The 26526-nt window shown below is 54.0% G+C and overlaps 3 protein-coding genes across 9 annotated transcripts in view; 1 reads left to right on the top strand and 2 right to left on the bottom strand.

Moving 5' to 3' along the window:
- Window positions 1-9385, bottom strand: part of CEP104 (centrosomal protein 104) — a 40203-nt gene extending 30818 nt beyond the window's left edge. The window contains exons 1-2 of one of the 3 annotated variants that reach the window (XM_061382941.1): window positions 9166-9385; window positions 5709-5834 (exon numbers count right to left, since the gene is read on the bottom strand). In XM_061382941.1, the coding sequence (XP_061238925.1) occupies window positions 5709-5821 (113 nt within the window). In that variant the 5' untranslated portion in view covers window positions 5822-5834; window positions 9166-9385. Of the gene's footprint in view, window positions 1-5708; window positions 5835-8827; window positions 9021-9165 lie in introns of those variants that run through there. The other 2 variants (XM_061382943.1, XM_061382942.1) reach the window with 2 other exon arrangements.
- Window positions 9386-9468: 83 nt separating this feature from the next.
- On the top strand, window positions 9469-23952 carry DFFB (DNA fragmentation factor subunit beta). Of its 5 annotated transcripts, none has more exons than XR_009729989.1 (8): window positions 9469-9773; window positions 11630-11756; window positions 14591-14779; window positions 15551-15630; window positions 16742-16912; window positions 18193-18293; window positions 20905-21256; window positions 22695-22779. XR_009729989.1 is itself a non-coding variant. In XM_061382949.1 (8 exons), exons 1-7 carry the CDS (start codon window positions 9651-9653, stop codon window positions 20981-20983), a joined length of 870 nt encoding a protein of 289 aa, XP_061238933.1. In that variant the 5' UTR covers window positions 9469-9650; the 3' UTR covers window positions 20984-21028; window positions 22695-22780. The 5 variants fall into 5 exon arrangements, 4 of the variants coding, with proteins under 4 accessions (XP_061238933.1, XP_061238932.1, XP_061238930.1 ...); XM_061382949.1 differs by having other exon boundaries at window positions 20905-21028; window positions 22695-22780; XM_061382948.1 differs by lacking the exon at window positions 22695-22779 and having other exon boundaries at window positions 20905-22395.
- A 2203-nt stretch (window positions 23953-26155) lies between these two features.
- C16H1orf174 (chromosome 16 C1orf174 homolog) overlaps window positions 26156-26526 on the bottom strand; it is a 5917-nt gene continuing 5546 nt past the window's right edge. The window contains exon 4 of the mRNA XM_061382951.1: window positions 26156-26526. This exon is cut by the window's right edge and continues 227 nt beyond it. The gene's annotated coding sequence lies outside the window, so the exon portion shown is untranslated.

Genomic DNA, 26526 nt, shown 5'->3' with positions numbered 1-26526 from the left:
AAAACCATGTCCACTCCAGGTCTGGTTACTTTGGTAGACCAGCTTGTTTGAGCCCTGGATGAGTCAACCAAAAGGAAAGCCACTAACATCCTTAATCTTCAACAAATAGAGCCCCCGTCATACCTCCGAACAAAAACAAAACCCCTGGTCTCTGCTATTACTGCAAAAAGCCAGGACATTGGGGGAAAAAAACAAAAAGACCTTTAGGGCTTAGGCACTGCAGGTGCCTTCCACGCTCCAAACAACCTTTCCATGTCCTCTTAACCCAAGCACCAGGCTCTGAGGAACCACAGGTATTCTTCCCAAACCTTCTAATTGGCTTGGAGAAACCACCCTCCAGACTGGGAAGGAATCTGTGTCCTCACTGACACCAGAGCCACACTCTCGGTGCTCAGCCCACTGCTCTCAGGCAGCTCCTGCCTCAGAGTGCTGAACAGCTGCAAAAGCAGGGGATTGCTAACAAACCCCAGAAGGTCCCCATCTTGGAAGCTGATCCCTTTCGTCCAGGCTGTTTGAGAGACACGTACTCTTTCCTCCTTCAGTTCTCTCACCCCTATTCGAGCAGGGGCAGAGATTTCTCAGGAAAGTGCCATCCTGGAATGTCTTTCTCCTGAAGGGGGAAACAGGTCTAGAATTGGAACTGTTGGCCATCAAAATAGCCAACCAGGTGAAATGAAAGACCTCCACTATCTTTTACTTGCTCGGTCTCAGATGTACTAGAGCTGATTTCAAGGACACTAATCACTGGTCACCACTGGATTGGCTACTGCTCTCCTTATATGAAAAATCTTCAACTGAAATTCACAGAATCCAGTGTTCTCCTATTAATATTTAAATATATTCCTCAAAACTTCTCCCCAGAATTAATCAATACCTTATAATTAAACAGAGGTCCTTAGAGGCATCAAGTCCATAGCAGAAGATTTCAAAGCCAGGGCCACATGCTCGCTCGTACCAGTCCCTGCAGCATTGTTTCGCCCGTGAGAAATGCAATGGCTGAGCATGGAGGTCTGTCCAGGATCTCTGGAATCCATAACGTCGTTACCCCTGGCACCCTGTGGTCCCTAAATCCATCTAAGACCGGCATCCGTTCCTGCCAGGAGCAGAATCACCCTGTGACTGCTCTGTGGACTGCTTCCTGAGGATGAGTCTTAACCACTGGACCACCAGGAAAGGCCCTGAAAGTCCCTCTTACTTCTCCAACCTTAAAGGCTCATCTGGACAATAAAGTTTTCTGTAGGCTCTACTTTGTTAAAACATATGGATGGTTTGCTTCTGTGCTCTCCTCTAAAACTTCACAGGAAGACAGCATTCACTTGTTAAACCTTTTAAAGGGACACAAGGTCTCTAAGGAAAAACTGCCATTTGCTCAAACTTAGGTTCAGTATTTAGGGCACCTGATCTTAGAATGAGGCCACATTTAGATTCCTGTAAGCTTCACAGTATTTTCAACTTCCCCAAACCTGAAACTCAGTCCAATTACAAGGTGTTTTGGGTAGCTAGCTGCTGTCAAAACTGAATTCCAAATTTCTCTCTTAAGGCCCAGCCCGTATATGTTTTCTAAAAACCAACAAACTTGGTCCTTTTATTTGGGGAGATCAGGATGATACTGCCTTTGGAGCCTTAAAGAGAAGTTTAATAAGGGCCCTGCCCTTGGACATCCCAGTTATCTGTTTCCTTTCTTCCTCTCTGACATGAGGAAGGGGGAAACACCCTTGGAGTATTCGCCCCAAAACACAGGGACCATCATCGACCCATCGGGTATCACGGCCGACAGCTGGACCCTGTGCCATGGGGACAGCCCCCTTGTCTCAGAGCCACTCTGGGCACCAAAAACTAATCCCTGGGTTCCTCTAACCATCTCTGTAGCCTGTGCAGTTGAAGCTCTCTCGAATCCTCACCATGCTGGCCCGCCAGCCGTCTTACTTCCTGGAAACCCTCCTTCTGAGTGCTCCTGAATAACTCACTCCTGCTGTAATAACCTCACCCCTGCTACTCCTCTCCCGCTTCACCGACGAAACTCCTTCAGACGGCTCACACCAACACATCCCTTTGACTCCGCGGTAACTCACAGGAGACTCCGCTGGCCAATGCAGATTTCCCATGGTTTACTAAGGTTCTTATTCACAGGATGAAAAGGCAGATACCACGTGGGGCTGCTGCCGCAGCGCCTCTCAAAACTATCAAGGCAGCACCGATACCCTTGTCTGCTTCAGCCCAACAGGAGGAAGCACACCCTCTCACTGGCGCTCAGGGTGCAGCCACGGGCAAAACCACTGGCATTTATACTCAGAGCCTGTATGCCTGTGCAGTTGCCCATGACTTTGGGATGATATGGGAACAGCAAGGTTGACCTACCTCTGATGGGAATAAAGTTTAAAATGGCTCTTACGTCTGAGATTTATTAGATGTCATACCCATGCCACCTGCCCTGGCTGCTGTCAAGGTCCCTGGGCATTCCTGACTTGACTCCCTGGAAGTGAAAGGAAACAACCTTGCTGGCGTTTCTGCCAAAATGCTGCTCTCAAAGGAACCTCTGGCTAAACCTCTATCGTGGTCCAAAGGGACAGCCCCATGTGCCCCAGAGGACAATTTGGGAACGCTGACTAGAAATGCCCAACAACTGGCACCAGAAAAGGAAAAACAACATTGGGAACTGAATAACTGTTGACTTGATAAAAAGAGAACTCTTGGTTTGGGCCAAACCACAATCTGGTCCTAGCAGAAGCTTCAGAGTCCCCATCAGTGCCCACTGTACATGCATGATGCCACTGTCTACTGGAAAAACGACAGAGCTCACGAGCCAGTATTGGAGGGACAATACTACTAAGGCTGTGAAAAGCGCCCCCCTTACTTGTTCATCTCTCTGAAATTTAATCCAGGAAAGCCTGTCTGCACTGCATTAAACTGCTCACGGGCCATGTGAGGACTGGCAAAGGGATTTTATTCAGCTGTTCCCATCTCAGGGACATAAACATGTTTAGTTATGAGCTGCACATTTTCTCACTGGACTGAAACTTTCCTCTGTAGACAGGCTACTGCTTCTTCTGTGGCTGAGATCCTGTTAGAAAAGACCATCTATACCAGGGGAACCCCTTGAACTTCAGTAGCTGAACACTTGGACAGGTGGGTCTGTGCTGTCTGGTCGGTTTTACACTTTTACTGTCTTACCATCCTCAATCCACAGGGCTAATCTAATGCATTAACGACATTACTAAGACCCAATTGGCAACATTTGTAGAGATCTTCCAAATTCCTTGGCCAAAAGCATCGCTGTTAGTCCCTATAAACCCCTAGATCCACTCCTTTGGGAACTCAAACACTCACCCATTGAGATGGTCAGAGGATGCCCAGGACAGCCAGTCCTGCCTCTTCTGACCTACAGCTGATAAACAGAGACGTGCTTCAATACTGCAAGGGCCTTACTGCTTCCACTGACAGCAATCATGCTTTAATAGCATAACCTTCTCACAGCAGGCTCCCAGGAGACGAATGCTGTGAGCATCACACCTTGCAACCTAGAGATTTCACCTTCTGGAAAAGACACCTCCAGAAGGACTCCCTTCAACCTCACTCGAAAGGCCCCATCAGGTACTGCTAATCAACCCTTGTGCTGCTAAGCTCCTGGATTCATGTCACACCTAGAGAGAGCACCAAGCCCTGAGTGGATGGCCCTGCACACCAACAAGTGGTGATGTGAAAGCACCAATTTCCAGGAATGGAAGCAGACAACATCTGACGAGACGGATGACCAGGACTGACCAGGCCCCTATGCCCTTTTCTCACCGTTGCTGCTAACTTTATTTCCCCTGCTCTTCCTTGGACAGACACCACTTTTGTACACGTTTCCCAATCTCCTGTGAAAGAGGGGTGCCTTTCTGATTGTTGGATTTGTCACCAGAAACCTTGACCTGTCCATGACAGAAGTGACCCCTTACTCACCATGTAAGTGACTTCTCTGGAATCCCAATGCCACTCTGTACCTAACTGTTCTGTAGGGCCCTTTTATAAGGTGAGAATACGAAATTCATGTGCCCTGTTATGTGGCTTAATTCAAGTTCTCTTGGATATACATGCAGACGACACTGGAGTAGCCGACGCGAGTCAGACCGTGTGTTAGCTGGCTGTCATACCCCTGTATTTAGGAAGACTCTCAGTATGTGATAACGTCGTATTTGAGGCTTGGCTGAATGACGCTAATGACTCCTTGATATGGACAAACGAGCCCACAAATGCCGCTCCTGAGGAGGGGGTCCTACATCTCCTCCTGGCTACTTTCACATGTGGAAGTCCGGGTAATGGCCCCATGCTTGGACACCTCGTTGTCTCCATAGCTGGAGTGCAGAAAAACAGCGTGCTTTTGCTATATTCACTGTTCTATTTTCTCTTCATAACAAAATAGAAACCCCCCATGGACCCACCCTATTAAACCTCCTTAGCTGCCTTATATGGAGCTTCTCGGAGGCACAGCATATGACCCTGGGTTTGCCTCTGTAGGGACAGTCCTTCTCCTCCCATCACAGTAGGTGCCAACGAACATGATCAGAAAGCTCTTCCCACCATTAGAAGAGCTGGCCGATTCCATAGCCAAAGGAGTAGCCGCCCAATGGTGATCACTTAACTTACTGGCTAAAGAGTGCATGGCCCCCAGTTACCTATTTGCTGAGTAAGGAGGTGTTGGAATGACAGCAAATACCGCCTACTGCACATGGATAAATGTTCCAGGAGAGGTAGAAACCCAATTACAGAAAATCAGGGAGCAAGAGCACTGGTTGCAAAAATGTTCACCTGATATCCCACGGTCCTTTCATTTGTTCAGCTGGCTACGTTCAGGCCCACGTCAGGGGTCAGAACCATTATAAAATTTGGAACTGTCATGTTACTTTAAATTTTGTTTTGCATGATCATTTCTGAAAAACTCCGAAAGGAAAACGCGTCTGAATTTTAAATGGGATTTGCATTCAACTTTTCAGCAATATACCTCCTGAGTAAATGTAAGTCACGAGTACATGCCTGAGTGTAAATGTCATACAGATTCACACACTCGTGACTTAGGAGCAACAGTCAGCCTTCTACTGGCACCTGGAACACCAGGCTCGAGGAGCGCGGACCCGGGAGGTGAGCGGCCTCAGGTGGCCGACGCTGACAACACTTGGGAAGCCCGATCAAGCCCCGGGGCAGCCCAATAACCAACTCTGCCCCACCTCTGGGGAAGAAAGAAGGCTTCTCGGGAAAACGTTTCTGAAAAACACTCACTAGTGTTACATCACTCAAGTAACGAGCATTTTTAAAGGTGTACAAATAAACATTCTAGACGAATCTGAAAGAGACTTTCTGGGTTGAGGTCCTATATTACATGACAGCGGTGAGATGCAAAATCCTTACCACCCAGCACAGAGAACGCCGACTGGCCCTCAATCAGGGAACTGGGTGCGGGAGGGGGGCTGGGGGTGCAGGCAGTTCTTCTACTTTTCCGTATGTGCACACTTAAGTGAATGTGGGTTAAAGAGGAAAAGTTTCAACAAATTTTCATTAAAAACAAAAAAAAAGAGTCCCGCATGTAACTAGATGGGTGAGGCGGCGGCACAACCCTACCAACCCTACCCTTGTGTGGTCCTGCATCTGAGTTGTAACAACATTAGCACTTAGACCGAGAGAGCCCACGTGCCCCTGACAACCCACCCTCCACGGTCCCTCATCCTGCCCACCTCGGTGACCTCCACCCGCTGACGGTCGGTGCGTGGATCATCAGTTCCCGGGCACTGAAGCCGTCTTCGTGTCCAGATGAGCTGACGACGACAAATCCAATCTTGTGGGGCATTCTGCGAGCCGGGCTGTGTGCGAGAGCAGGAGAGATGGCTTCAAAATTGAGGGACTCAGGGGCACACAGTGACACTGTCACAAGTGTCACTTACATGTTAGTTCTCGCCTCGCTGACACACAAGTAATTCACAGCCCAGTCAGACTGTCCCATTGCTTTGAAACAGTCTAGTTTCTATTATGTAATTTCTAAGGTACCTCTGATACTACTTAACAGTATCATTCAAGTTACCGTGACTTTTCCCAAATACACTAACATGTCCAAAGAGCCTGAGCAGCATCGTGTGCTGCACTGTGTCCCCAAAGCGCTCTGAAGTCCTCACTCCCGGGACCACTGACAGGGCGTCTAGGAACAGCGTGCAAGTTAAGAGGAGGTCATATGGGAGTAGGGAGGGCCCTGCTCCAACACGACTGTGTCCTTATCAGCAAAGAGCCAGGGACACACACAGACAGGAGCCAAGTGACAAGGGCCAAGCAGCTGCAGCAACACACCCACAAGCCAAGGCCATCAAGACCCCCTGGACACCTAAGCTGGGAGGGCCAGGACGGGTTCTGCAGAGGGGTTGTGGCCCTGCTGGACACCAAAGCTGGGAGGGGCCGGGAGGGGCCAGCAGAGGGGGCGTGGCCCTGCACAGGTGCACCACGACCACCTGGACACAGAGCTGGGAGGGCCCAGGAGGCTCTGCAGAGGGGGCGTGGCCCTGCACATGCACCAGGACCACCAGGACACCAGAGCTGGGAGGGGCCAGGAGGATCTGCAGAGGGGGCGTGGCCCTGCACATGCACCAGGACCACCTGGACACCGGAGCTGGGAGGGCCCAGGAGGATCTGCAGAGGGGGCGTGGCCCTGCACACATGCATTTTGATTTTGGACTTCTAGCCTCCATATTTCTGTGGCTTTAATTCATCCAGTTTGTGTTACTCTGTTCTGGCAAAAACAAGGTCTTTTGCTAAGATATGGATATGAAGTTTTTCAAATTAGTTAGGAAACTAATAAACCAGTGTGTTAAACAGCTATACAAAGATAAGGGGGAAAGGGGCAGTTTAATCAACAGCATAATCATTGCTACCTGAAAATGCTGACCAGCAGAGGCAGAGCAGAACCACAGACAGACCCTTCTGTGCACAACTGTGCTCCTGGGGCCAGGCTGCATGGCCAACGGTGGGGAGATGGGTAAGTATTGCCTGGATGATTTTTTCTCTCAGGAGAAAAAAATCACATCTGGCTTGGCTCACAGCTACCTACCATCATGTTGAGCGTGGCTGTAATGATGTCCAGCTCTGCCCACTCCTTTGAAAACAGCACCTCAATCCCAATTTCCCTCCATGATTCCGCCCTCCCCACACCCTGCACCCCTCAGCCCCTGACTGTGGGGCATGTTTCCCAGCTTGGTCAGTTCAAGACTTCCACGTCCTCCTCAGAAACTGACTCAGGGATGGAGCCATGAGAACGGGACCAAGGTGCTCAGTCCCGGGACTCTACTGCGGGGGCTGAGCTGCAGCACAGCATCAGGGGTAGGGAGTAAGGGTTGGGAGGAGGGTGGGGAGGAAAGCGGCTGCTAGAGTAGCGGGGAGCTCTGGGCAGGAGGTGGGGCTGACATGAGGAACCAGTGTTGAGACAGGCAGGGACCCCCACCTTGTGAGCATCAGGACTTAAAGCCCAAAGGACTCACAGACTCCCACTGACTCCCCAGTTACTAAGGCCGTTGATGCTCTGCAGTTGGCCGATTTGACTGAAGGGTCAGTATGCAACCAAGAGCCCTCAAAAACACAGAGCATAAAGCCTTCTCCAGAAGGTTCTCTGGGGTGGGACACACTATTAACTGAGATTTTCAGGAGGAGGTAACGCATGAGCACACCCCACGTAAGACATGCTTGTTTTAACGTGCTCAGGATGGATCTGGATCCTCCTCTGACTGTTATTGAGACCCTGAAAAGGACTATGTTGACAAATTAATTGCTGGCCGGCATTTGCTAAGGTTTCTTGGACTATATGAACAGACGCATTAAAAACAGAATGAGAAACCACTATTAAAGATCCCAGTCATTCGGTATACAAAGCTCACTGAAGGATGTCACAGGATAGTAGAGGAACACCAAACCAACCCGGAAACTGATGAAATGCAGGCACAGAAAACGGACGAGTATGTGACTTAATCCACAGCAACTGCAGAGCGTGGCCTGTGTTCCAGCTCCCACGCCAGACGGGCACCAGTCTGACCCAGCCTGCAGCTCCTCCCACGCGCTAGGGTTCAGGCTCACAGCCAGGGCTGATTTTCCCCTCGGTCTCCATACCTCCCCCAGCCCATCTACTTCTAACCCCCACCCCTCCGTGCCAAGTGTCACTGGCCCCACCTTTGGAAGGATGACTGAATACATCCCCTCTTAGGGATCCACTGTCTTCTCTAGAAGACAGTAGCCAGGCCTCTCGACCTGGAGCACTGCCCCGCCTGAGGGACCCTGCTCAAGCCCAATCTGCCATTCTAACCCTCTCTTCATGTGGTAGATTCTAAAGTCCAGCCAAACTTATTGAAGCTCAGGGTGGGAGCCCTGTGCTGGGGATTCCCCACATTCCAACCACAGCCCTGGCATCTAGGAGCCAGGGAGAAGTGCCGAGGAACGGCAGAGGCAACGTTATAACCTCGGTTTGGGTATTTGAGAAGGATTCTTTTTCGGCCACCTCCTTCCACCCTGTACCCTAGAATCTTTTCTGCATAATCCTTCAAGTCTTCTGTAAGAGACCTGGGATGTCACTGAGGACTCCAGTATCAGGCACTACAAAATTCACCATTAACATTTTGGGGAGAACGGAGCTCTGTCGGGCCCCAGCTGGCCGGGTTCACAGAGGTTCTCTCCCCACAACGAGCGCAGGCTCCATCTTCGGCATCCCTGCGGAGTCAGCTTTTGACTCTGCATCAGGGAAATTGGATAGCTACATTACACTGAAACAATTCAGCAACTTTCAAATGTCTTGCTACAAGGCTTAGGAGACGAAACTTGTACTCACTTTTTTCTTATGAAAATGTAAGTAGTACACAGTTAAACGGTTTACGGTAAATGGCACACAGTTAAACGGCTTTTGGTGCAGCAACCTCAAGGTTCGCCAAGTGCCCCAGAGAGTCCTCGGAGCAGACGAGGTTCAAGAGCCGACTCCTTCCCACCTCGCCCGCACGGAGTCGGGGTCGCCGGGCTCGCGCAGCCGCCCAACGCAGGGACCGAGCGCAGGCGCCACGGGCCGCCCGGGCGGTGACGCAGCGCGCGGGCCGCGCCCACGGAGGCCTGAGTGGACCCAGCCCCGCCGCTCCAAACCCCGCACGTCGGTCCCGCCCCGGCCCGCTCGGGTACCTGTCAGGACACTCGCAAGACCCAGGATCTCCGCCGGCCCTCGGCAGCGCCGCACCCTCTGCGGACCTCAGGCAACGCCTCCGCCCCCGCCCCGGGCCGGCCTACACCCCCGAGCCGCAGTAGCGGTGGCAGCCGAGGAGCAGCCGCGGCGGCCAGCGCCCATCGCCCGGGCCGCGGCCGCCGCTCTCATGACAACCAGGCCGGCCCGCCCGGGCCTCCGCGCGTGCGCGACCCCGCCCCCGTCGCGCTGCGCCTGCGCACAAGGTGGGGGTGTGCCGCCGCTTTCCTGGCCTTCTGGGTAATGAAGTTTCCGGCGGCGACGCCTGCGCACAAGGCGGGGGCGCGCCGCCGCTTTCCTGGCCTTTTGGGTAATGTAGTTTCCGAGGGCGGCGCACGGCCTTGATTCGCCAAGTGGAGACCACCTGGAGTGGACACCAGTGCGATCCGCCGAGCAGGTGCCGCCCGCGGGGCCAGAGTTTCTGAGGATGTCGGCGGTGCTCCGGAAGCCCAAGACGTTCAAGCTGCGGTCCCTGCATAGCGAGAAGAAGTTTGGGGTGGCGGGCAGGAGCTGCGAGGAAGTGCTGCGGAAGGGGTGCCAACGCTTGCAGGTGCCCCGTGGGGCCGCGGGGTGGGAGCCTCCACTTGCAGGATGGGACCGTGCTGACCCATCGTCCTGCGGCGTCGGGACTGGCCGAGCTCAGGCTGCCCCAAGCCACACAGTAGGCCCCCGAGTCCTGACAGTGGGAGGGGACGCTGTCCACCATCTCTGGGCAGAGAGCCTGAGCCTGACCACTGCCGATGGCCACGTGCCCACCCTGGGCTCTGTCCGGGCTCCTTTACATGGGCTTTGGTGGCGTTCAGGTGCCCTGCCCTGAACTGGGTGCTCACACCCCATTTCACAAATGAGGAAATTGATGCACAGAGGGACTGAGTAATCTGCTGTAGCCACCAAGGAAAGGCTGGTGTTTAAACCCAACCCAGTACTGCTGCTGCTGCTGCTGCTAAGTCGCTTCAGTCGTGTCTGACTCTGTGCGACCCCATAGACGGCAGCCCACCAGGCTCCCCCGTCCCTGGGATTCTACAGACAAGAATTCTGGAGTGGGTTGCCATTTCCTCCTCCAGTGCATGAAAGTGAAAGTGAAGTCGCTCAGTCGTGTCCGACTTGTAGCGACCCCATGGACTGCAGCCCACCAGGCTCCTCCGTCCATAGAATTTTCCAGGCAAGAGTACTGGAGTGGGGTGCCACTGGCCTTCTCCACAACCCAGTACTAGGTCCACCCAAAGCCTCTTAGCCGAGCCTCTGATGGTGTGGGCACTGCGGGGACGGGTGTGTGTGTGATAGGGGGTGGGCTGTGATTTCCAGGCTTCTGGGTCCTGGTGCCCGGTCTCAGCAGACGGCCTGAGTGAGTGAAGCCTCTGCCCCTGCGATCAGGAGCCCACCTGCTTGGGAGACATCTGGGGAGAATAAGAGGCACTGCTTTTGTACTTCCAAACCAGGGATGTGGGAGACGTCTGGGCTGCAGAGATCCTCATTTCCTGTGCTGCGGAGAAGTCCCCAGTGCCTTGTCTAGCTCCTGGGCCAGGTCAGGGCAGGGGAACTTTGGAGAGAACTGGGATGGCTCTCCTCCCTTCTAACTGCCAGGCTCGGGACAGCTCTGGCCTGAGGCCCAGGGACCCGGTTCTGGTGCCCATCGGCTCATGGCTCACATGCTCCCTGCCTTGGTTTCCCTGGGGTAACATGAAGGGTCAGGCTCCGAGGCCTCTTATGGTCCTTAGGTACTACTGTTCTAGGGATTTCAGCCATCCTTCTTACCCTTGTTGTGTTAACTTCCTCCCCTGGGCCTAGACCAGCGCTGGGTGAGTGCGTACTTGCATGGCACAGGGGGAGGGAAGGAACTGGGTATAAAAACTTATGAAATGGATCAATGTGGCATGGCAAAGGAGTAAACCTCAGCAGGTTCACAGTCCCGTGAGCTGGTCACACTTCTGTAGGCAGAGGTAGTGAGTCCTGTTCAGTAAGGTTCTCCTTAATTAATCAGTGCCAGGGAGAGACTTGAGCCATAGGTATTGCGTGCTAACACCTGTCAGGCCGTGTGCCTCGTTGATGGGGATGTATTTACAGGCTTAGTGCAGTCAAGCGTCATTTTTGGAAACGGGCTTGAATTTTAAAGTGCCTTAGGGGGGCTTTGTTTGAAAGAGTCTGAGTGGTGAATCCTGCAAAATGGTCACCAGTGTATATTCATCTCTGTGACTTTCTTAGAATGACCTACAGTAGGGGCCCTCGATGGATATTCTCCATATGTGCAGACTGCATCTCTGGCAGGATTCTTTACAACATGGTTCCTTCTTGTTCTCTGTGAGGGCTGCAGATGGGAAGACTTCAGCTGGCCACCCCAAGATTGGGCCCCCCTGAGACCAAGGAAGTGAGCATCCCACCCCAATCTCACCTCCTTCTTCTCCCCAGCTCCCCGTCCCTGGTTCCCGCCTGTGTCTCTATGAGGATGGCACAGAATTGACTGGAGATTACTTCTGGAGTGCCCCCGACAACTCAGAGCTTGTGCTTCTCACTGCCGGCCAGACCTGGCAGGGCTGTAAGTGTTGGAGATCTTGGAGACTGATGGGGAAGTGGGTGTGGTTGTGGAGGTGCAGAGGCTCTGCTAGGGAATGCCAGCCTTGGGAGGGAGGGTCCCCATGCTCTGGACCCTAAAGGAAGAAGCCCCTGGAGGCAGAGCTTGCTCAGATGGCTGAGTTGTCCATCCTCTTGGCCAGGAGCCCACCTGTCCAGTTGGTTGTTGTATGTGTCTCTTTAGGAAATTCCTTTAGTTTTATTTATGTTCATTTGAGGTGTCCTAGTATTGGAGAAGGAAATGGCAACCCACTCCAGTGTTCTTGCCTGGAGAATCCCAGGGACAGGGGAGCCTGGTGGGCTGCCATCTATGGGGTCGCACAGAATCAGACACGGCTGAAGTGACTTAGCAGCAGCAGCAGTAACTCCTAAGGGCAGAGAGTGGGCTTTGTGGTTTGGAGGCTACCCAGTTTTATAGGAGAAGCAGAGCCAGAGAGCAAGGTTGTCCTGTTTACTGGGCTTTGTTGACCAAAATAATCAATAAACAGTCGATAATAAGAATAGAAAAGTTTTATTTGAGCCAAACTGAAGAATGTAGCCCAGAAGACAGTCTCTAAGATCACTCCGAGTATCTGCTCTGGAGAAGCAGGGTTTTCAGCACAGTTTTGTGTCTTCAGGACAAAGACTGTTAAACAAGTCAGGATGCATTCTCTTAAGGGTTCAGAAACAGCAGATCAGCATGTGCACAGAGCATCAGCATGGCCTTGGCACCAGCAGAATCTTGACCATCGAAGGAGTAACCATCATTGGCGTCCCAGGAACAGGGGCATTTAAACTTTATTTATTTATTTTGCTGCATTGCACAGCTTGTGGGATCTTAGTTTCCCAACCAGGGATTGAACCACGGTCCTTGGCAGTGAGAGCTCAGAGTCCTAACCATGGGATCTTTAGGGAATTCCCCAATCTTTACTTTTAACATGGACTTGCTTTACTTCTGGTCAGTGCACCCTTTTCTTTAATAATTAAGGCAGATGCACACCGTATGTACGATCTACCACAGACAGGCTGTTCTAGTCAGCTTCAAATTCAAGTTAACTTATGTAGAAGTCCGAACGACCCCCTGTGTCTCAGTCGGTAAACATTTCCTTAATCTGTTTTCTAAGGGACGGGCAGATGACTGACTCTACGCTCAGTGTCTGATCTCTGTCGGGTTTGTGGACACCCATCCATCCTCAGGTTCCTGTTGGCGCTGCCTTATTGGAGCCAGTGCCCTTGGAGGTGGGTCTTTAGTGGAGTCTTTGCTGGGTGACAAGTGCTACTATGGAGCCGTAAGCCACTGGCCAGGCATGTGCATGTCCCCCAGGAGGGTTGTCTGGCCCCTGTAGAAAGGGGCTTCCGATTCAGGTGCTGTGGGAAGGCAGTGGAGCTCCAAGGACTGAGATTGTCCTGCCCCCTCTGCTGAAAGGGTGGGGAGAGAGAGAGGCCCGACAGGAATGTGGATGTGGCCTCGGCCCTTGGTTGGGACTCTGCTGTAGCAGTGAAGGTGACATGTATGGTGTGGCAAGCATCCTTCCTCCTTCAGGCCTTATCCTTCTAGAGAATTAAATCTGAATAACGTTACCAAGAAAAGGAAGGAGCCCCACGCTGCTTTCCAGAGCTGCGGTTCTGGCTTATTTCCGCAGCAAGGACAGGAGCAGGCGCCTGTGGCCTCACCAGGCCTTGTTGCTGTTTCTGCTTTAGCCACTCCGGCAGGCGTGTGGTGGTGTCTGGATTCACATGTTCCTCCCAGCTGATGGTGTTGGCCATCTTCTCCTGGGCCGATTTACCACCTGTAAACCTTCTCGTGGAGCATCTTTTGTCCGCTGTGTAACTGGATATTTTTCCTGCTTGAGTCTTGCGGGTTCTCCTGGTCCATTCTGGACGTGAGTCTCTGTCAGACGTGTGGTTGGCAGATAGATTCTCTGCAGCTCGTCTTTCTGTTTTCTTAACCAGGTCTTATACATGGAGTAGAGATTTTTACTTTTGATGAAGTCCTACTTGTCCCTTTTTATCTTTCTTTGTTCTATTTTAATCGCTAAGGCATGTCCAGCTCTAGATAGCCCACCAGGCTCCTCTGTCCATGGACTTTTCCAGGCAAGAATACTGGAGTGTGTTGCCATTTCCTTCTTCAGGGGATCTTCGCAACCCAGGGATTGAACCTGCATCTGCTATATTGCAGGTTGATTTTTTATCACTGAGCCATCAGGGAAGCCCCTTTATGTTTCTGTACATATACTTTTGTGGTTCAGTCTGAGACTTTTTCGACAAGCTCTAGGTCTTGAAGATTTTCTCTGTCTTTCTGCACCAGTTGCTATGATCACGTGGCTTTTCTTGCTTAGCCTGTGGAGGGTGGATCACAGTGATATTTGAACTCGGAGCAGCCCCAAGTCCCTGAAATGACCCAAACCGCTGTGGGGCCTGTTCCTCTTGTGGGTCTGGACTTCTGCTTATTGGATGAAGAAGCCCTTAGTTTCTCACGCTTACCTGGAGGGCTGGCTGCTTTTGGGTGCGTGTGGAAAGGTGGGGAGTCAGCTGAATAGTGAAGGGATGAGCTGGAGCCTGAGGCCTCGAATGAGGGCCCAAGACCAGGTGGTTTCACTTGGAGGAGGGAAGGCCAAGGGGGAAGGGCAGCAACTCCCTTTGGTGTGTTTCATTTCCTGTGTCCTCCCCTTCTGTCCTTCCCACTGCCACCTTAAGTGTGGGGGGCCAGGCCCCAGGCCTGGAGCACTGGGCTGGTGGCTGTCGGGGCAGGGGAAGGAGGCGATTTCCCAGAGGCCGTGCTCCAAGGCCTGGTGGCCTCTCTGTCCCCTTTGGTGGTAGTCGTGAGTGACATCAGCCGCTTCCTGAGCGTGTTCCAGGAGCCGCACGCGGGTGTCATCCAGGCCGCCCGGCAGCTGCTCTGGGACGAGCGGGCCCCACTGCGGCAGAAGCTGCTGGCCGACCTGCTGGGCACCGTCAGTGAGAACATCGCAGCCGAGACCAGGGCCGAGGACCCGCCGTGGTTTGAAGGTACCTCATGGATTCTGGCCTGGAGGGAGCGGGTGTGGAGGGCTTCCCTGGGACTGACTCTCTGAGACCCAGGGTCTCCATCAGTTCCCAGATCCAGGGGTTTCCCAAGCACAGGGCCAGGGTCCAGGCAGCCCTGGGGTTGGCGGTTTTATTTTTCAGTCGTGATGAAGTAAAGTTCACCATCTTCACCATTTTTGGGCACTTAGTTCTTCGTTGGTATTGAATATATTCCCAGTGTTGTGCGGCAGCCCTGCCACCTGTTCTCAGAGGTTTTCATCCCAAACTGAGGCTCTGTCCCCAGTGGGCATCACTCCCCACCTCTCCTCTGCCCCTGGTCCCCCATCTTCCTGTCCCTGGAATATGACTCCTCAGGGACCTCGTATGAATGAGCTCATGCATCTTCCTTCTTCACTCAGCATAACCTCTTCGTGGTTCATCGTGTGGAGACAGGTGTCAGGATTCCCTTCCTCTTTAAGGCTGAATGATATTTCATCTCATGGGTGGACCATATCTTCTTTATCCAGTCACCTGGTCCTATCTCACCTTTTGGACTGGTCTTCTGAGCCAGGTGGAGCAGCCCCCTTGGGAGAGCGGCTCCCCGGTGGCATTTGAGGTGCTCTGTGCTGGTGGACCAGAGATGACTTCCTTTGCAGAAGGAGCAGGTTCCCATCAGAACGTTTCTAGATGGAGCCGAGTCAAGAGCCCTCCTGTCCGCCCCTCCCAGGAGATCACAGCCCCAGGCTCCAGGCGTCTTGTCTCTCCTTCCGGCAGGCTTGGAGTCCCGGTTTAGGAGCAAGTCTGGCTATCTGAGATACAGCTGCGAGAGCCGGATCCGGAGCTACCTGAGAGAAGTAGGTCCTGGTGTGCTGGGCAGGTTTAGGAAGCCGGTTCTGCCTCTGGGACTTGGCTCCCAGGACCGGCGTGGATGTCAGAGGAGTGAGGGCTGGCGCGGGTGTGGGTGCAGGTGAACATGAGCCAGCAATGAGTTAGTTGTTTGCCCCGGGAGCCCCCTGCCATTGCTCCTATACTTCATGGTCGGATGTCAGCCAGGAGGTGTCATCTTCCATTCTTTGCAGGCCACCCGCTACCCCCACACCTTGACCTTGCTCCCGGCTGTGTGTCCTGGACTAGAGGTTATCATTTGCGGTGCAGAACTGCCCACACGTGCTCTGTTGAGAGCACAAAGGAAACCTCAGGGTTGGGGTATCTGAGGCCCTGGGGCCTGACCCAGCTCCCCCTTGTCCCTGCTTCCACCCCTGCTGACCGTAGCCACCCTCAGGCTCCTTCTGCTGGTGAAGTGCTCTTCCCACGCTGGCTGATGGGTGATCCAGGGCATCATCCACAGGCCCCGCTGGGTGCCAGCCCCATTCTGTGATGAGCCATCTGCTGTCCTGCTGTCATTCCCACTGGGCCAGGCGGTCCCCTTGCTTCTGCCTGGTGCTCAGTGTGGACCCATGGGTGCGAGTCCTCACCTGCACTCCAGTGGGTGATGATGTGGTGGTCACTTCACCTGCACCCTTTTTCTCCGGTTTCTTGCCGCAAAGCACCGGGTAGCGCTCAGGAGACGGAGCAGCCAGTGTACCTGGAGCTTGAGCTTGTCTGACTGTGACCAAAGCTCCGTCTCATGGGCCCAGAGGAACCTTCCAGAGTCAGACAGTTATGGTGGGTGTGAGCTCTGACCCCCAACCTCAGGGCCCTGCTGGGACTCCAGGGGGCAGGATCCAGAACCCCCAACCTCAGGGCCTTGCTGGAACTTCAGGGGGCAGAGTTCAGACCCCCCCACAACCTCAGGGCCCTGCTGGGACTTCAGGGGGCAGAGTTCAGAACCCCCAATCTCAGGGCCCTGCTGGGACCCAAGGGGGCAGGGTCTTTGAGGGCCGTGGCATTCAGTGGACTGGGATCCAGGCAGCAGTGGGTTTTAGGATGTGTGGCCAGTGCTCAGGGATGCCCCTGCCTCTCCAGGTGACCTCTGGCGCCTCCCTGGTGGGCGCAGAGGCTCGTGAGGAGTACCTGCGGCTCGTGGGCTCCATGCAGCAGAAGCTCCAGGCTGCCCAGTACAACAGCAGCTACTTCGACCGAGGGGCGAAGGCCGGCCGCCGGCTCTGCACCCCCGAAGGCTGGTTCTCCTGCCAGGTGAGCCACGAGTGTCTCCTGGGCCACCCTGGCCAAGGCCTGGTGAGCTGGGGCAGCCCTCGGGTGCCAGCTTGCACAGGGTGAGGGAGTGGTCAGCCCCACTGGTGGTTCCCAGATTTCAGTGGTGTTGCAACCCCTGGAGGCCTTGTGAGGACGGCTGGGTCCCTCCCAGGGTTTTTGTTCAGCAGCTCCGTAGGGCCTGAGAACCTGCCTTCCTGACGAATTTACGTGATGCCTGTGCAGGGAGGGGTCAGAACACGACTGCTTGTGAGCAGAGACCTTGTCCTGGCCTCAGAGGAGGGAGGCGTTTGTTTGGGTGGTGGCTGATGCGTGGTCTGCCCTGTGGGAAAGCCCGGATGAGAGAGCCCGCCCGGATTCAGGGTCGTGGCCGGATGCGACATCTCGGCACTTGTACGTAGAGCTTGGCGCCCTGGAGGGGCGGCGTCGGCTGGCAGCAGTGTTCTGAGCCGTGGGGACAGAGCAGGGGCACTGCTTGCTGTGTGCTGCTGCTTGCAGGCCAGCTGTGGGTGGACGTGAGCTGCATGTAGCACTTGCAGTGAAAGCCCCTCCCTGCCGCTGGCAGGGGGCCAGTCTCCCCCCCATAGCCCCCTGTGCCTCTGTCCCCCCTCAGGCAGCCCCCTCCAAGGGTGATGTCCCAAGCACCCAGACACTGCTCCTTCCCACCTGGCTTCACGTCACTCTCACCTGACCACTCCCTCCTGGGCAGTGTGACCTGAGCCCAGCAGTATGTGTGGCAGGGACAGCGACCAGCACTTCCACCCCAGCACCTCCACCCCAGCCTGGGCAGGCTCTGGGTCGAAGGCCTGTGAGCGAGTTGGGTGGTGGGTTTCTTGCAGAGAGGCTGTGGGGGCCCTCAGGGTGCCGGGGTCTCTGGGTGGGGTGCAGCTGGGGCTTCAGGGGGAGGTGACGCTTTAGTGCGTCTGCGTGGCCCAGCCTGTGCAGGTAACAGGGAAATGCTGGGATGCCATAGAGGAGGCAGAAACGGTGCAGCCATGTGATGGAGCGGTGTGGGGAGGCCTGCGGGCACAGGAGGTACACGGTAGGGAGCCTGGCATTCCTGGCGGCTGACGGGTTAACTGGTCCCCTCTGCAGATGCAGTGCATTACTGGGGTCACCAGGGAGTGGGGTGCCTTGCCAGGACAGAGTATCTGCCTCCTGAGCACAGACCATGTACGGGGCCTGACCCCCGACTGGGGCGCCCCCGACTTGGGGGAGCGGCTCTTTGGCCTCAGGGCCGTCACCTCTTCTCTTCCATCCAGGGTCCTTTTGACGTGGACGACTGTACCTCCAGACACTCCATCAACCCCTACAGTAACCGGGAGAGCCGTGTCCTCTTCAGCACCTGGAACCTGGACCATGTGTGAGTGCGCGGTGTGGGGGGTGTGGGCACAGACTGCAGCGCACCTGCTGGCCTGGCCCTGCCTGGCCTCCAGGGCTGATGGCCGCCTGGTGTTCCACACACTCAGCTCATGGATCACAGACCCACGGATGTCCATTGTCACCTGTGTGGTGCTGTCACTCAGTGTGGTGGCTCAGGTCCCCATCCATACCAGTGCAACCTTCCGTGCCCCCTCGCCCACCCCCAGATCCCACTAGTGGGCCAAGCTGGTGGTCGGCAGCCGAGGGCCCAGTCAGTTTGGCACCAGTGGGATCCCTGCCTGTCCCAGGGCGGGGGGTGGGGGGACTGGGCGGTGATGTGCAGGACGTTTCCCGCTTTAGCCAGTGTGAGTGCGTCTTGGGTGGTAGGATCGCTTTTATGTGTACGTCAGCTCATTCAAAAAAGAAATGGAAAATTTTACTATTTTAACCGAGACGCTTTTCTTGTTGACTCTTGAACAACATGGGGTTTGAACCACGCAGGTCCACTTACACACAAAGTTTTTCAGTAGGAAATGCTACAGTTCTCCATCCGCATTGGCTGAATCCATGGATACGAAGGAGGCACAGATACGGAGGAACCTGCAGGCAGAGCCCCCGCATAAAGACATCCTCGGGTTCTCGCCTGCGTGGGGCGCTGGCTCCTTGTGTCCTCGTCTGCCCCCACAAGTCTCGGGTTGCTCTGCAGGGTGGAGAATCCTCGGGCCCCAGCCCTGCCTCCCTTGGTGTCGGACCTTCTGCATGCTCCCCGCCTGCTGGGTGGGGAGCAGCTTCTCTGGCTGCAGGTCATTTGCCTGGTTACTAGGAAGGTGGGCTGTCCGTGAGTTTGTCGGCCATTCGTGTTCTGTGAAGTGGCTGTTGCCGCCTCTGCTCGTTTTCTGTCTGGCTTTGGTCTCCTAATTAATTTGTGGGAATTCTTTCTACATCCTGGACACTGGTTCTTTGAGGGTATGTTTTTATGTTTTGGGCTTGTACACTGGAGCTAGGGTCATGTCTCCTGAAACACGTCGGTTACATTTCCGCTCTTTCTCTAAATGTATGTACATCCACATAGATACACATTGCTGCTGCTGCTGCTGCTAAGTCGCTTCAATCGTGTCCGACTCTGTGCGACCCCATAGACGGCAGCCCACCAGGCTCCCCCATCCCTGGGATTCTCCAGGCAAGAACACTGGAGTGGGTTGTCATTTCCTTCTCCAATGCATGAAAGTGAAAAGTGAAAGTGAAGTCGCTCAGTCGTGTCTGACTCTTAGCGACCCCATGGACTGCAGCCCACCAGGCTCCTCCATCCATGGGATTTTCCAGGCAAGAGTACTGGAGTGGGGTGCCATTGCCTTCTCTGTAGATACACATACTGGCTTTTAATTTAAAATGTGGTTTTGACCAGGAGGCAGCCAGGGTCTGAAAACATTGGCTTCTTTTCCTGAGATATGGCCGCAGGCCCACCCTGACTGGTGGGGCTGAAGCCACGAGCCATGTGTTTAAATAGTGAAACGCAGAGGAGTAACTGACTCTCAGTGCAGCATATGTTGTCCACCCTCCTGGACGGTGTCACCGCAGCCCAGGCCAGGTTCCTTGTCCCAGCTGGTGGCCTTTTCATGGCTCTGGGACGCGGCTGCAGTGGCTGGCTTCCAGAGTCTGCCCTCCTCCCCCACCCTCAGGCCCCCTCACACCACAAGGGTGCATGCACCAGGTTGCAGCCTGTCCCGGGAATGATGGCTGGGTGGCGGGGCAGGGGTCCAGGTGGGCTTCAGGTGGGCAGGGCTTCTGGGCCCAGAGGCCCGCTCCCGAAGCAGGGGCCCCGGGAGCATGGGGCTGGTCTTCCTTCTGAAACAAGCACTTCCCTCCCTCCCTTCAGAGCTGTCCTTGGCCTCTTCTTTAACTTCATTCATTTGGCTTTTATTTTTCATTTGTTCTTTCTATTTTGGAGGTGTTTTTCTTGCTTATCAGTTACTTTGCATCTCTCTTGTCCTCTAAATACACATTTCAGGTCGGAGTCTGCTTTAGCCACTTCCTGTGAGTTGGGTAACTGTATTGTTATTTGGGTCTAAGGACTCTGTCATTTCCGTTGCAATGTTATGGCTGCTCTGTGAACCGTTTGGTGTTAGTGTTAGTTGCTCAGTTGTATCTGACTCTTTGCAACCCTGTGGACTGTATGTAGCCCACCAGGCTCCACTAGCCCACCCGGCTCCTCTGTCCTCTCTGTGTGGGATTCTCCAGGCAAGAATACTGGAGTGGGTAGCCGTTTCCTCCTCTAGGGGATCTTCCTGACCCAGGGATTGAACCTGCGTCTCCCGCATTGCAGGCGGATTCTTTGCCGTCTGAGCCAGGTGTAGAGGTAAGCATGTGTCTTCAGTCGCTGCCGGATTCCTGGCTGCCTCTCCTGGCACCTGTTCACTGCCGCAGTCACTCATGACTCCTCCAAGCCTGCATGGTGGCGGTGTGAATGTTTGTGGCCTCAGATCCACGTGGCCTCAGATATGCGCGGCTGGATTTAACCTGATCTGCTGCTCCCGGCCCGTCCTGTCAACCTCGACATGTCCTTTGGTCTGAGGGCTGTCCCACTGGCCATGTTATTTCTTTTATTCCCACAGGCTTGAGACGGTCCCATCTGAGCTGACAGCTGCCATCCTTTACCCGTGTGGTGAGGCTCAGTCAGAGGCTGTCAGATAACTGCATGTTGATTCCTTGCTGGCGGCTTCCATACCACCTGCAGCCGTATGTGGTTGGATGTGTAGAAGTTGGATGTGTGTCTGCGTGAGAGGTGGGCCAAGGGCCCTGGTTTTCCACATGACTGGAGGTTCACAGGGTGCTGATGGCACCCTGGGCACAGCAATTGCGGGTGTCCTTACCTCGAGCCTCCTTCCCACCCCCACGTTGCATCTACTTGGCCACCTGCTCCAGCAGACACGGAGCCGGGGAGGCCTGGTGCAGGCTCACACATGGGTACGTCCTCTTTGAATGCCATCATCACCACTCAAGGGAGCCCAACCCAACCTGCAGGGAGGATGAAAGACCCTGTGGGGAGAAGGGCCAGCCCCCAGCCAGCCCACCAGCAGAGCACAGCCCTGAGAGTGGGCCAGGCCGACCCACAGACCATTAGCGGGGGTTGGTAATTCATACAGAGGCTTTTCCTTCCTCTTCCGGAAGACCCGGACCCTTGGCAGCTTCTCTCTTCCTCCTCTAATGGTAGGGCGGGGGTCTCAGCCCCACCCCTCCTGGCTTTCGAGGCCTCTGGGACCCCACCAGGACTGGAACCCTGGTGGGCTGTGGAGTGCAGCACAGTCCTGTGGTCCAGCCACCGTTTCTGTGTCTGCAGAGGGAGCCACCTTCTTTCTTTTATTCCCAGATACTTACTCCTTGGTGCTCAGCATTTCTTTGGCATGGGGACAGGGCCCTCTGAGCCAGTTTAGTGGCCCCGAGCCCCCAGCTTCGCTGTTTCTGGCCCCATCTCATCAGTGTACAAGCTTCTCCATTGGGTGCCGTGAGGTCCTTTGAACTGTTGTTTATACGTGAAATCGGGTCACATAAAGCGATGTCATGGTTGTTTTAAAGGGACACACGTGTCTGCAGATAAGATTATAGGATGCGGTCTGGAAAGGCAGATGTCAGACCCTTAATGGGGATTGTCTCTGGGAAGTGAGATTAAAGGCTGTAGTTGGAGGTGACTGTAGCTTTGTTTGTAAGGTTCTATTTAAAAAATGTTCATATATCATCCTGTAATTTTTTAGTGAATTTGCACATAGATAAAGTATGAGCCAAGGAAGTAGAATGTTGTTGTTCGTGTGATGGGACTATGCTTTACTCTCATTTTTTCCAGCGTACTTCTCAGTATTTTAACTACGCACCATGTACTTTTTACAACGTGAGATGGCTGGGTGGCTGGCCTGGTGGGCGGGGGCCATGTACGGCGATGGTGCCCCTGTCAGTCTGGGAAGGGGTGTCTCCAGCGCATCGGTGGCTGCTGGGTGAGCCCTTTCCCAGTGCCCATCCCACTCCGGCTGGGATGGTCTGAGGGCGGCTCCTCTGAAGAGCTTCACTCTCTCCATCGGTCTCTCCTGGAAGCAGCCAAATCTTGATGGCTCAGCCGAGTAGACACCTTGTCCACCCATCTCTGTGGTTTAGCAGAAGATGCTGCTGCTGCTGCTAAGTCGCTTCAGTCATGCCCGACTCTGTGCCACCCCATAGATGGCAGCCCACCAGTCTTTGCCGTCCCTGGGATTCTCCAGGCAAGAACACTGGAGTGGGTTGCCATTTCCTTCTCCAATGCATGAAAGTGAAAAGTGAAAGTGAAGTCGCTCAGTAGATGAGGCGCTAACTAAATGGGGGCGGTGGCGGGGGTATTGTGACGACAGAAGATGACGTCCCTAACCTTGCTTTACAGAATAGAAAAGAAGCGTGCGGTCGTGCCCGCGCTGGCCGCGGCCGTCCATGACGCGGAAGGGAGAGAGGTGGACTGGGAGTACTTCTACCGCCTGCTCTTCACCTTGGAGAACCTCAAGTTAGTCCACATTGCCTGCCACAAGAAGACCACCCACAAACTCCACTGTGACCCCAGCAGGGTCTACTGCACCCCAGCAGCACCGCGGAGGAAGCGGCATGCCCGCCAGCGCCCGTGACGCGGCCCCGGGAGCACGTGCATCCTTCCAACAGGTGCTACTTCACGCAGCGTGGGGGACCTTTAGGCCCCTAACGAGGGGTTGAACCCATGCTCCCTGCATCGGAAGTGCAGAGTCCACCCTGGACCACCAGTGATGTCTCAGGTGCTTGTTTTTTTGGCCACTCCAATATTCTTGGAAAAAACTTGAAAACATTATCCTACAGACTCTGGTTGGAGCACATTTCTGAAGCTGTTTTCTGACCTCCACAAGCTCAGCTGCCACAGGACAAGTCTTGGGGCTCCCAGGATGCCTGGGGTCAGGAGTGGCGGCCCTGAGGCTTCACCTGTGTGAGTGCAGTGTCCCCCATCAGGTAGATTCCCCTCTTGCCTGGCCACTTGGGCAGGTTTCGGGGAACTTCAGCTCCATGGGCCTCCACTCCTCAGGCAATGCAGTGCCCCCTCCTCAGGCCTCTGCTGAATGGTTGAGAGTTGTGACTCTTTTTGGGTAAAATACAAGGATATTCACTGCTGTTCTGTTTCCAACAGCAAACAGTGGGAAACCCTCCAAATGTCCAGAGAGCTGATTGTGGCATGATGCTGAACCATAGGAAATTGCTGTTTTTATGGGTCAGAAATGGTCAGATTAATTTCATGATTCAACCCTACACATCTACCTAATACAAAACACTGTAGCAATTTCAGGCGTTTTGTGAGGTTCAGGAAGCTGGCTGTTAAGCATACAGGCGAGGAAGGTGGCTTGGCCATGTCCAGTGTGACGAGTGTGTATCACAAGCATGTGCTGGTCATGCAGAGACTGTCACAAAGGGAGGAATCCTGGGGGGTGGAATGGAGTGTGACTGAATCACAAAGGACCAATTTTCTAAACCATGCATTTTATGATCCTTGAAGATTTTAAAATGATCATTTCATAATTTTTTAAAATTTATTTTTTGAAGTCACATTTTATAATACTTAAATTTTTATACTTATTGTATAATCACAAAAGCAATAAAGATTTTAAAAAAATAAACATGTCAAAAAAGTTTGCCCTCATTGAGAATGACGAAAATGAGAAAAATAAGGGGTCAATGACTTAAAAAACTGACGCAAATCTATGTCACCGAAACATACACACACTTAATTTTTTTATTATTATTTTTAAAGAACTTTAAAAACGTATTTATTTGGCTGCCCTGGGTCTTAGTTGCGGCATGTGTGATCTAGTTTCCTGACCAGGGCTGGAACCTGGGCCCCCTGCATTGGGAACTCGAGAGTCTCAATGGGCCACCTGGGAAGTCCTTCCACATACTTTACAAAGTGCCAGTCCTCTGTGGGATTTGAGAAGTGCTCTGTCAACTCATGGTGTCGACCTGGTCTGATGGGAAGTGGGGACGTGGGAGGGGCCAGACGCCCCAGAGCGCGGCGGTCTTATCTGTGCAGTGGAGTCCCAACCACACCCAGGGGCCCTGGTCCCGCCAGCTCCACTGACTGCCCCCCACAACTCCCCAACACCCTGCGCTGCGGGGGTGCGCCCATTCCAGCCTCTTTCTGACGTTTCTGGAAAGCAGCTCCACAGAGCTTCCTCAGGACCTGCCTCCTTATTCTACCCACCCCAGACACCCTGGGCAGGATGCACCCTCAGATTACTCACAATTAGAGCAACTTAACATGCCCTGTAATGTGCTTTTTGAAACTTTAATTCATCCCGGGCCTGATCTGTGTTCCTCCTGTTTTGCTTGTCACCCTGGGCTGGCCTGCTGGGGTGTCTTCTCTGTGCTGTCTGGACGTGTGAGTACAGAACAGGTTCCCCAGATGTGTCGCACTGGCCCAGCCCCTCTTTACAGGGACACCTGGAGTTTTCTTCTGGTGACATAGACTTGCCACAGACACAGACTTGCCACCTGCCACCTCCAACACCCAGCAGAGTCCACAGGGCATTCCCTGTGCTCAGCGTGACCCTCCAGTCACCACAAGAGACCACAGCTGTGACTTAGGGGTGACAGCTGGTACTGGAGGGTGGGCAGGACGACCTACCGTACCATCATCCATTGTGGGTTAGAGATAGAAAAGCTCAGAACGTGTAAGAAGCTGCCTGGGGCTGACAGGGCAGCCTGGGGGGCTGGGGAGGACCCTCTCCATGTTCCCTGAGGACCGCGAGCTGCCAGACCTTGGGCTTCCAAGACTAAAGGTGACATTTTGCATTTTGGTGGGAACATGAGGAGGCACATGTCCTACAGGGTTGACGCTTCTCCTGGGAGCCAGTGTGGGTGAAACATAAAATCCCCTGAAATCAGCATCCCAGGCATCCCAGCGCTGCAGTCACAACAGTCATTCTGGCAGAATCTCTGTAAATTACTCTCCCTGGCTGCTTCAAAAGTGCCTCACAAGCAGCATTGTCCCATCATTAAAGCAGTTTGTCGTCAGTAAATCACAGAACGATTCAGAGCAGGGGCCGTCACAGCTGCCGATGGGACAGCGGTCTCATGGAGGCAGAGTGACTGCAGCGATAGGCACCTCGGGGCAGCTTTGTGGACTGTCAAGGACAGTGTGGGGCCTCACTGGGTGCTTTAACTCCATTTTGCTCCCAAACGTAGTTCACAGGACGTCTGAGGGGGATGGGGTCTAGCGGCCATCATGACTGAGCCAGAGGTGTCTACCAGCCCAGAAATAGCGAGACTGCTACTCGCTCACGCAAACCTAGCTCGGCCTCTGGGACTGCAGGCCGCTCCCCTCCTGTGCCAGTTACTCAGAACAGGCTTCCTCCTGGATGCCCTCCTTGTCCCTGGCCTTGGTGTCCTCTGCCAGCAGCCGGTGACAGGAGGTGGTGGCAGACAAGCAGGCCCCCGTCCCTCTCCAGAGCCCAATGGGAGGGATGTGACCCAGGTGCCCCGTGACACGAGGACCCTGGCGGTTTAGCTCAGCTGGGCAGTGGTGCCCGGCAACCCCGCACCACAAAGAGCATGGCCTTGCCAGACAGCGACCCCCCACTACACGGGCGAGGGATGCACCCAACTCCTGCCATCTCACAGACCCCACGGCCTCACCAGAGGGGCTGTGTCCTCTCCAGTCCACAGCCCTGTGCTCTCAGCTTGGGGGGCTGTACCCAGGGCGCCCCCCCAACCCACCCCTAGCCTCCAGCTGCTGAATGGACCCGAGGGCCAAGCCAGCCTTGAGCAGAGAAGACAGGACAGAATGAGCTTTCTCCCGGAAGGAATACAGCTCAAGGGACAGAAAACTTCCTTAAAAACATTTTCAAAATATATTTTATTTCTTTTCCATATGGATTTTGCTAAATGTCCAAGGTAAACATAAACTTTGTGTATGGAAATAAGGAGAGTTCTTTAAGAACCGGCATTGAATCAGTCATAAGAATGATCAAATTTTGATTATGGAAAATAAACCTGCATGTTATCAAAAGTAGAGAGCTTGAGTGAAGAGTTTTCTTGACAGAGATGTCTCTCATTTATGAGAGAAGTTTGCTCAACCCACCACCACGTGTAGAGATGGGAGAAAACACATCACCGTGGAAACAGCAGCTTTATACCTGAGGACGTTCAGCCCCCGTGCACCAGCCTCCTGCAGGGACTGCCCACCTGTGTGGGTCAGCGCTGAGTGC

Source organism: Bos javanicus, chromosome 16, assembly GCF_032452875.1.
Source record: "Bos javanicus breed banteng chromosome 16, ARS-OSU_banteng_1.0, whole genome shotgun sequence".
Classification (NCBI taxonomy): Eukaryota; Metazoa; Chordata; class Mammalia; order Artiodactyla; family Bovidae; genus Bos; species Bos javanicus.
The sequence above is the reverse complement of the archived record's forward strand: the minus strand, read 5'-3'. Positions and strand labels throughout refer to the sequence as shown.

Bases quoted from the DNA above. Each gene is read 5' to 3' on its own strand.
- DFFB (XM_061382946.1), top strand. From the start codon at position 9,651: ATGTCGGCGGTGCTCCGGAAGCCCAAGACGTTCAAGCTGCGGTCCCTG. The intron at 14,780-15,550 runs GTACCTCATGGA...TCCTTCCGGCAG, and splicing joins GGACCCGCCGTGGTTTGAAG to GCTTGGAGTCCCGGTTTAGG. The intron at 16,913-18,192 runs GTGAGCCACGAG...TCTTCCATCCAG, and splicing joins AAGGCTGGTTCTCCTGCCAG to GGTCCTTTTGACGTGGACGA.